Genomic DNA, 10,697 nt, shown 5'->3' on the forward strand with positions numbered 1-10,697 from the left:
TCAGAAAAAAATATCCTAAAATTTTATTATTAACTACCTGTGAGACTGTAATTTGTAATTTGCACTGTATTTCTATCAGCTGTCTTTTCTGCTTTTGTGCACAACTGGATATAGCATCACTGTGTCATTAAAGAAACAATTATTCTAATAACAGAACTAATAAATGCCTTCTGTTAGATGCAAGATTTAGCCAGCAAACACAAATAGACCTTTTACATCGATACCAGCTAGGATTGACAGTGACATTTGATGTCACCCACTCATTTATGAATTGCCACATTGTCATTGTAAGCCACAGGGTGGAGAAAGAAAAAAAAAGGGAGACAACTAGCAAATGCAAAGTTATCATTCGTGGGAGTGGAGAAAATGCGATTATTTAAAGACATTAGTCAAAACTGCTAAAATTAGCAAATATTTGAATCCCACATAAATTCCATATTTAAAACTGTAGGATTGAATATCTAATGAGAAGTTGGTTGAATAGATTTTTTTTCAGGTACAGCACGTTATATTTCCTACTTTTTCACAGCCTTCCTGTATTAACTTGGACAACCCATGCACCATTTGTGTGCCTCTTATTTCCTCAGGCTTATAATTCTTGGGGTATATTTTATAGCAATATTTCCCATTCTTATACGTGGATTGGACACAATTTGGTAGTGTCTGTAGAGAATCTAGAGATGCTCTTTCTGGGTAGGGTAACACTGCTGTTATGGTGAAACGTAGGAATCTAAGGATCCTATAACAACAATTGCTTTTTTCCCCCTCATATTCTCAAAATCAAAAAGCAGATTATAGGGAGCAACAGGGTTAGTGAGATTCTTAACTGGTGTATAGTTTAAAATTCACTGCAAAATTAGATGAAAATTCAAATGTCAATTTTTTAACAGAGATTTTTTTTTCTGCAATTTTTTAGTAAACATTAGTGTAGGAACACACAAAGTAGATTTTCTGTAGCATTCATCATTACAGTAGTTAGGTATCATGCCCAGGATCTAAATGCAAGTTGTCAGCTAAAGCCTTGTAGCCTGTCTTGCAGTTACACACTGATTTTCACGTATATTCATCAAATAGGTTGGGCTTAAGTTCCTTCCTATGCATATTCAATCATTCTAGCCTGAACTGAATTCTGTTGTTAAACTAGGTGTTAAGAATGTAGGTTTGAAGATTTAGGCTAACGATATCCCTTTAATGCTAGTTGAAATTTCACGAATGCCAAATGTTCTAGAAGATTTTTAAATGAGTTGACTGGCTCCCAGGAGAGTCATAGTGATGTGTGAGGGAAAAGTAGGAAAACATCTACCCAAAAGTGGTATGCCTTCTTTTTTGTATGTGTATATATACATTTGATCTGTTTTGCATATATGATCCCTGCCCGGCAGGCACTGTTTGAGCAGGCTACAAAGATTCTAGGGGCAGTGAGTGAGGAGCTACGTCCTTTCTTGTACTTGGACAACACCTGATATTATGGGATATTGACTGTGATTTAGAAATACCAACCTACAACCAGTAGTAGTAGTAGTGTTGTCAGCAGAAATTTTGACAGGCTGATACATTTCCTCCACTCCCAGTCAGTCAATTTCCACTTCCTCAGTATCACTTCTCTGTTGTTTCATTCAACCTCACCTCAAAAGAGCAGGCGGAACCTTGAAGAGGCCGTAAAGGACCATAAAAACTCACGCTGGTAACGACAGCTCCATAGCTCGTGGTAAAAATTCCTTTCTAAAAAGACCACTGGGGAAAAACCAGTATTCTCAGAGTAAGTAATTCTTCATTACTGACCCACTAAAGTAACAGGTCAGAGGGATTTCAACCAGGCATCAGAAAAGGACCCCTGAAGATCACTAGTGCAGACATTAAACCATTCAGTGATTTAAAAAAAAGGAGCTGTTGCCCTGTACTGCTTAGTCACTGTGTGTGCTGGCATATTTGAGATAGGTTACTTTTTTTTTTTTCCCCTTCTCTTTACCTCAGGCATTCGGTTTGAAGGGTGTGTCAGGAAGTGAACTTTCAGAATTATTAGTCATCTTTACAGTTACAGTCTTCTACTGTTAATAGGATTTGAAGCAAAGTTTTCCAGAATTTTGATTCAGCTACATGGGGATCAAAAGCGCCTCATCTGCAAAGGAGGATGAGGTGGGCATTCGGGTTAGCCAGAACTACCATTTAGGACCCATCATAAAAGATATCAGTTTTGACATGGCTAATGGAATAATCAATGGAAATCCTGTGACCTACGCTTAGTGTTTCCTACACAAAGTGGTCTATGATTCACAGTGTTGCCTTTAAAGTACACAAAACCGCAATCATTGAAGTGGGAGCGTGGTCTTTTTCTACACTTGACAACCAACTTTAAGTTTTCTTGTCTATGTTATAATTAGAACACTGTACATGGAGACCTTTATCATCAAAACAATTTTTATTCTTCCCACTCTTGAAGTTTAAAGTAGAAGAGGAAAGCTTACGTTTAGTTGTTCCATTTAATTCTTCATAAAGAGATCTCTATATTTGAAGTATCCCAATTTTCTGAGCTTTATAGCTCTATTAATCAATATTCATGCAATCCAAGCTACTAAAAAAATAGCAAAATAATGGGAAGTAGCCAGGAAAGAAGGAGGTAGGTGCAGAAGGGATGAATGAAGATGAACAGCACCACACCCCTGAGAGCTCTGCACTTTGCCAAGCACCACCAGTGAGACATTTTCACAGCAGGTCTTTGCTACCTAGTGCAAAATCGGTTGCTTTGTTTTCAGCCAGGGAGTTCCAGTTTAATAGGAGTCCCATTTTAATTTAGAATTGTGTGAGTTTTTATTTGGTCTGAGAGGTTAAATCTTAAACTTTGCTACAATGTAAAAAATAATGACTGCTATTCTGTACAACTGGTATATTGGAGCGAAAAAAGTACAGTCCCTCAGTGCATGTAGCAGAGGCCTCTGTTTATCTGCACTTGCCTGTTCACAAACGTTACTTCAGATGAATTTACTTCAGATCAGGGGTTGGGTTCTCACCTTGCTTAAGCCCCACAAATGTAAACACTGGAGAAAGGCCACTGCCACATTTCTCTTCAATACACAAGTTTGAGAACTGCCCAACACTTTACAGGTGTGGGCACTGTGGGGTGATGCTGGTACTGAAGGTATGCATCTTCCAGATGAAACACAAGTTACCTGCGTTTGCTATTTTCCATTTTTATAATGAATACGGTTTTGTTTGAAAATTTGGAAGACTCTGGACCTTTGTGTTCAGGAGCATCTGTGTTTTCAGTTAGACTCTTTCTCTATTTTTTTTTTCCAATGGTGTTTTCTGAGGATGGCTTTAGTTATCCCAGAAACAAAAATTTTACTAAAAGGAAGTTGAGATTGCTGCATAAACTTGAAGCAAGCTTTAGAAGGTGAGAAAATTCCAGGTTAAAAACCAAAAGCCTAATACTCCTTATTCACCCTGACAGCCATCAGTGAGCTACTATACAGCCTTTAAAAGGTATACTTTTTGGGATATAGTACTGCAAGCTATTACCCACCATGCAACTAACTAATTTTGCAACTCCTATGCAATGAAAAAACATCCTTAACAAATGATGTGCCTTAAGAATGGATATAATAACTTTGCAGCAAGCCCTCTGCAGTAGTTTCCTGTAGCAGCTGTTCAGTGTTGATCCAACTGATTTCTATCAGTGGCTAAAGATTAATAACATATTCTAATTAGCCATATTTGCTACATGAGGTACTTGGCACCACTTAAATATAAGAGTCTCCTAAGCTCTCCAGTTTCACCCATAGTTCAGTTAATACCATTTATTCATGTGTGAAAGTGTAATACCTGCATACATCTCACAGGCAGATGAAATTATATAGCATCTCTGCTTCCATCCCCATCAAGGGAAGTACTGCCAGCCATTTCAAAAGGCTCCAGATTCACCAGTCCAACAGCCCACACTGTGCAGCTCTGACACCTGCAGTCTGTTCCACCCAGCCCATCTGTGACAGAAAGGGAAGTTTCAAGAGGCAGAAGACAAGTGTGAAGCTGGTAGCTAAGGGTTCTGCAGTTGAACCAGCAGGACCCAGCTGTGTTCCTTTAATTATATTCTCCCTAATTGTCAGAGTTACTTCCATAAGATACACCTATGGTAAGATACTATGTGACAGGTAACAAGGAAAAAAACCCAAACAAATATAAATCTCGTTATATGTGCAAGTGTTACGAACATATTTTCTGGTACTTGGAGGCTTTATGTCGCGCAAGTTTATGTCCAGTGAACAGAGGACATCTTTATAGCCTGTAAAGTTTATTTTGTCTTTCTGTATTTAAAGTTGTAACCGGGAGGGCATCTCTTTAGTATGAACTGCCCCAAGGGATTTTTGTGTCCTAACAAATGCTGCGGACATCTTTTACCTCTTTTTTAAAAGCAAAATACCCACACCAACCATCCCACCCAACTCCAAAAAGAGGTATCCATTATTTATGTCCACTCTACTACCAGTTTCTGAGGCACTCTCAGGAACTGCAAAGTTAAATAACTGGCAGAGCTCAACAGCCAGCTAGCAAAACTGAAAGGCCTCTAGCTTCAGGGGAAAACCACTGAGGAAATGCCCAGTGTTTCAACTAAAGTGAGGGCTAGCTCTAGATACAGCTCAGACAGAGGAATTATTCTGGTGGTTAGAAACACTTAAGATTAAGTTTCCAAAGTCTCTCTTCATGGACAAAGAGCGATGCAAGGATACATTCTATAGGCCACCTGCCTTAGACTGACAGCAGTAAGCTTCTGTGTTTTACCTGCATCGATGGAGACACATGCACGGACACAGAGCTGTTGATGTCCATCATCACCTCTTGACAGTCCTACCACAGGTTTTCAAAATGCCTTTTAATGAAAGAAGGGCATGTTAAAATAAATTAATATGACTTGTTAGCTTCTTCTCATGCTTCCCAGTAATCTAGGGGAGGAGACAGTTTATGGCTGTCTATACAGAAGGGTAGGTGCACCTAAACTACCATGGGTCATTTGGCATGACTAATCTAGCTGAAAGAACACAGAATGCTTTTACATCTTGACCCAAGTAATACCTGCTTTGAAGGTAACTCTTCCACATGCCACTAACAGCTTAACTCCTTGTAAAAATCTCAGAATACGGTTTCTTCAGGTTTTACCACAGAAGATTAAATGCCTCACCTGTAACACAGTTTTATTAAAAAAAACCCCAACCAAACAACACCTGGTAGCTTAGCTCAGTTTTTCCAGTAATATATGTGTATTAGCACACATCAGTATACAAGATAAATTCTGGAACTGCTGCAAAATGGTAAGTTGTTTCATTATAACAAAACTGGAAATTCAAAATATTATGTTCTATTTTTTCTGTCAAACTGCTCACAATTTAACACAAACTGTAAAGCTAGTCCCTCTCCCAATCCCTAATATTAACCTCAGACTTCTCAGTTGAGTATATGAAAAAATGATAGCATGTATTTTTTTTTTTTCTTCAATGCCAACAAGGAAGCAAAAATGGATGACTAAAATACTTTTTTTTTTCTGTGTGAAGTCTCCAAAGTTTAATCTATTGCCTTCAAGTTCATATGCATCCTATATAACTCAAGGCGCATGAAGTCAGGACAGTAGTTCCCTTACCCCTCCTTTCTAGCCAATGGAAAAATAAGTTAGCAATGCAATGCTGAAGGGCTTCTCTCCCAGTGTAAAGCTTAAAGTTAAGTGGGGCCATTCTGACGTACCAGGACTCTCCTGCAACAGCTGCAGCTCTATTCAACTCAAGAGTTGTTTGGGCTTTTGCAAACAGTACTAGCTACACTAAGAAATGTTGGTAAGAGGACCAACTAAAATACTTAGCATCAGACATTAATTTACATTGGATCTCTCAGCAAGACATCTCTCTCAACTGTTATTCTTCTCTAGGAGAAGGGATATATGTTTAGAGACAATTTTCTAAGCAACTAGTCAAGCCATTGCACGATCAGCAAGGCTCACGTAGACTGGTCTCCTACCGAGTCCTCCACCTCCCCCACAACCGCAGCTGCTTCCCACATGCCCACACTCTCTCCTAAGCTTCCAAGAACACTTCCCCCTCCCTTCTCCTCTCACTTCTGTCCCCAAACTACTGATTTGGGGTTGGTTGGTTTGGAGCTGCATGCATCCTGATCTACCACTTAGCTGTGGTAACAGCTAAGCCTTTTTTCAGTCTAAGCACAAATCTGGCTATCTCTCAGAGGAGCTACTGGCAGCATGAGGTTTACCAGTTTTAACATATTTTGGTAAGGAAGCAGCTTCAAAGAATTTTTAGATATACCAAAATACCACAGTCTAGCTTAGTAATGAAATGAAACTTCCCTTTAGAGAAGCTGCCAGCTGTAGTTAAGACACATTACAAAAAGCCTTAATCCTAAACCTTTTTTAATTAGGTATTGACCTTTACCTAGTGACCAAGACTGGCATTAGTCTTCCCAGAGTCAGAGATATTTAGCTGCACAGAAATAAGGTCAGGGCGCTATTTTAAGTTAAGCAACGCCACTCTCCCAGGCCCTTATTTAGATGTACTTCTCTACAAAAAAAATGTTGTGTCTTCACTTACTTTGACATGAGAGTAACAGCCAAAGAAAAATGTTACTTTCTTGCAAACAACTCAACAGTATTTTTTCCTGTGTCTTACTCTTTGAGTGTTATACGGTATCTCCCATCTCGATGATAAAAAAAACACCCACAAAACCCCAACAAACACAAAATGGTACCTAGTTTTAACAGCCAGTATGCAAGTAGCACCTAAGTACATAGCATACAGAAGTCAATTCAAGCATAAACAATTCATGGGCTGTTTTTATTTCAGTAAAACTAAAGCTTACAGATTCTTAACTCATAGCCATTCAGTAAGACACTCATAAAAAGTTGTATTAACAAAAACTGACAGGCTTCCAGGCCTCTAAAATATTTCAAACATAAGATACAATAAAAGGTATCAAATGTTTACATTACAGTCTTGCTGCCTTACACACTACCATAAAAGTGAACAAACATTCAGTAACTTCAAGCGTACCATTAAGAAGACACCAGTAAGTGCTCCAGTTTTCTGTACCATACAACTTTATTTCAAATTCACATCTTTCTAGGCAATGTATCCAAAATATTTGACCCAAGAGTACCTTTAGACTGTAAATATTCTGAAACAGGGCATCAAGCCTTTTCTATCTCCAAAACCCCTTTAAGTTTTAGCTCATGTTATAAAAAGTAACCATGTGGAATGTGACAAGTCATAATGTGAAATCAAAGTGCTTTAGTCCCATAGCGCAGACAGACACTAGTGGTTATCTAGCCATTCATCAGTATATCTCAAACACCAAAAGAGTTGTTTGCTCTGTTGCACCTCACCTTGAAAAGACCTTTGGACCATTATGGTGAAATTTCATTAATTGACAGCTAAACAGTATCAGTGGACCCACAGTTTCACTTTGATACTTCAAAAAATGAGTTATAAATGAGGCATCTTTTTACCATTTTTCAAGTTCCCTTAGTAATTACCAAAGTTCTATTGTATTATGCAAGATAAAGCTATGTTCCAGTTAGTCTTTTAAAATCCAAAGTGTGCTATATTCCAAATTCCAAAGCATCAAAACCCTCAAATTATTTCCCAAGACCCCAACAGCTATCTAAGACAGTGTTTTTGTGCAATTCTTTGCTATTTGTGTGTGAAGAGATAAACACTTCACCCAACAGCTCATATGAAAGAGCTATAAACTCTCAAAGCAGAAAGTTACTTTAATAAGGTTTGGACATAGGTAGTTGCATGGAATACGTGCTCAATTCAGAAGTGGCCACGCTGAAGAGGGCTCACATTGCAAGCGTTCAGTCAGAAAACTTCCTTTCTAAGGAAGCCTAAAAAGCTCTCTATCTTCCAGAGTGAAGGAAGTTTAAGACTTAAGCATTTAATTCTCTTCTCTGTTGCAAAAGAATTAGCTCTACAGAGTAATTTTAATGATTATTTCTCCCATTCCTTTCAGATACCCCATCGTTGTACAAGTTTACAGCTTAAACGGGAAGGGCTGAAAGAAAATTTCTGCTCCCGTCCCACAGACGTAAAGACAACATGCTTTGCAAGACTGATTTTACCCATCACATTTGTGGCAACCAACCCAAAATGAAGGCACATGAAAGCTATAATCCTATAACTTATAAATTAAAAACTAAAGCTGAACCTCTGTATAATTTCTAGTCTTTTTGCACAAAAGAAATAACCAGCACCTATGCAGAGATTCAGGTTTTTTTCATGTAACTTTTCCCAGAAATAGTTAAGTGTCGCTTGCACACCTATGAAAATACTGTCATTTATTAGGTTTTGACACAAAGTGCAGAAATTGGTAACTTATCTGCAAGGGAAGTCTGAAACCGATGAATTGCTATCACTCCCTTCCCCTGTCACTACAAGAAACGTAAGCCACCAGCAACAGCTACAGACAGCTGTTACCTTGAAAGTGTTCAACTCCCAGCAGCAGTTTCCCCGTGAGGTGTCCTAGAGCCTGTGGTATGTATTTAATCAGTGTCTCAAATTTGGATTTTAACATGTCAAAGCCTATCTGCTTTTGGTTAGTTACTGGCCAGACACGCGCACACGCTCTGAGGAAGCCAACTTGAAACATGCTTTGACAAATGCTGCATCGAAACTGGTCGTACCTTAACACCTAAGCACAGATGAGCTGCTACCCTGAGCAGCATTCAGGATCCAGGGTGAGCTCAATACCTCGTTCTTAAGGAAAGCCAAATCTGGATACAAATCTACCTCCTAGATTGCACTGGAATTGCTACCTTTAAAGCAGAGAAACAAGATTTAAGGTTTCTGAAAGCTTTAGCAGATGGATAGGCTGGTCAATCAGATTAAGACTTACTAGGTTGTTAAACAACAGTTCAAAGCCTTGGTTATCACTTCTCTAGAAATACAGGTTTAAAAGAATTCAAACACCATTGCCATCACTTAACCAGAATATGACCTTATACTGCTTTCACTTAGGATGATAAACAGGGATAGAGTTTCAGAGCTCTACTTAATCACCTTGTGTGTGAATTCACACACTCTCCTTTCCCCCCCCTTTTAATTTTTTTCTCTGTTTCTGCACAAAGTCAGTTGAAGGGATTGGCACACAAGTTACTAGTGAACACAGACCTGTAGCTATTACATTACAGGACCATATTAGAGTTTCATGAAGATCTCATGCAACGGTGTCTGTGCTCTTTTCTAAAAGAGAACGACTTTCACAGGTAGCACATACAACACAATTTTCTGATTTTAAATGCAGTGAGTTACACAAACAATTACTAACAAGAATTAACCAGACTTAATAACTGGAACTGCGCTATGTCTGGCACTTGAGAATTCACAGTGATTAAAATAAAATTGCTTTGCCTAAGACAAAACAGAAGATACCAAATATATAAAAAGACTTTTTGCTTCCATTGTCTTGTATTAGTATTCCAACAGCGATAAGCAAGCTCAGTAGTACCTCAGACAGCAGAGACTTCTGCACATGGTTAACTTTATTCATTGTTTGCAGTGCAATGGATTTTTTTTTTTTAAATATATTCACTATGTCAAATCAGGCAATTTTCAATGCATAAAGTCAACACAGGCTTAAGCCTTTGCTGAATTGAAGCTTGGATTCTGAAAGGAAACTGTTATCTACCATCTCATTTTGGGTACCCAACTCCACACTGTGCCAGGTGGTATTGCTGTTAAAGAGAAACTTAAAGTATACTTGCATATTACTGAGGTGTTCTTCTGACATAGCAAGTTGTTTGGAAGTAGTTTATAGTACCAGTTGATTATAAGAGCAGAGCATTTGCACTTTTCTTTCCCCCACTCAATTTGCTAATCCGAGTAGATTCACTCACACAGGTTTCTGATCTGGAAGCCTGCCTTTAGAGGGAAAAGAGCACAGCTTTTAAACACCCCAGCGTTTCTCAATGAACCCGCTGCCTCTCATTTCAGCACTGAGCGCCCAGCCAAAGCAGCTGCCCTCAGGAGTTGTAAGCCACAAGAGCTCTGTTGACCCACTGGGCTCGCTGACCCCACCGAACTGAGAGTTAAAGCAAGATACTCAGGACCTGTCTGCCCCGAGTCCATGAGTGTAGATGAGCACCCACTTGTACCTGCCTCACCTTCCGCACTACACCCTAGGGCACTTTGGTCCGTGCGCCCACCTCCCAGACCTCCTGCTCCCCAGCCTTATCCAAAGACATTGGACTTTGGCCTGAGTCTGAATGATGCTTTCAGGGATTTCTCCTCGTGCTCTTCCTCCTCGGTGTCACCACGAAAGGAGGGTGTGTTGTGGATGATCTGAGTCCTGAAGCGGATCTTGTTAAGCCGAGGCTTCATCCGCCCGCTGCCAGAGGTCTTCCTGGTCATCTCCTTGCCCTTGCCTGGCACTGCTGCCCCTTCGGTGCCCTCAGCTTCCTCTGCAGTGCTGTGATGGTGGTGGTGGTGATGGGAGAGCCGGTAGTTCATGAGATTGGAGGGCAACACTTTAGAGAGTCTCCAGCGCCCACTCCCATTGCTGGCAGCTCCTTCCTCCTCCTCCTCCTCGGCCCCCACGAGGTTCCGCATGTCCCCCGAGGCGCCCTGGTGCAGGTACTGTGCGGCTTTGCGCCCGCTATAGTCACGGATGTCCACGTCGGCGTCGTAGGCTCCCACCAGCAGCTTCACCAC

The 10,697-nt window shown here is 39.9% G+C and overlaps 1 protein-coding gene across 1 annotated transcript; it reads right to left on the minus strand.

Annotated features, from left to right (window-relative positions):
* Nucleotides 1-10,217: 10,217 nt before the first annotated feature.
* Nucleotides 10,218-10,694, minus strand: SOWAHC (sosondowah ankyrin repeat domain family member C; the record flags this gene model as incomplete). The annotated part of the gene is made up of 1 exon (XM_029086014.1): nt 10,218-10,694. A coding segment is annotated over one exon (477 nt), but the record flags the coding sequence as incomplete, so codon positions are not given.
* Between the last annotated feature and the right edge of the window lie 3 nt (nt 10,695-10,697).

This window comes from Antrostomus carolinensis, unplaced genomic scaffold (assembly GCF_000700745.2).
Source record: "Antrostomus carolinensis isolate BGI_N321 unplaced genomic scaffold, ASM70074v2 scaffold21057, whole genome shotgun sequence".
Classification (NCBI taxonomy): Eukaryota; Metazoa; Chordata; class Aves; order Caprimulgiformes; family Caprimulgidae; genus Antrostomus; species Antrostomus carolinensis.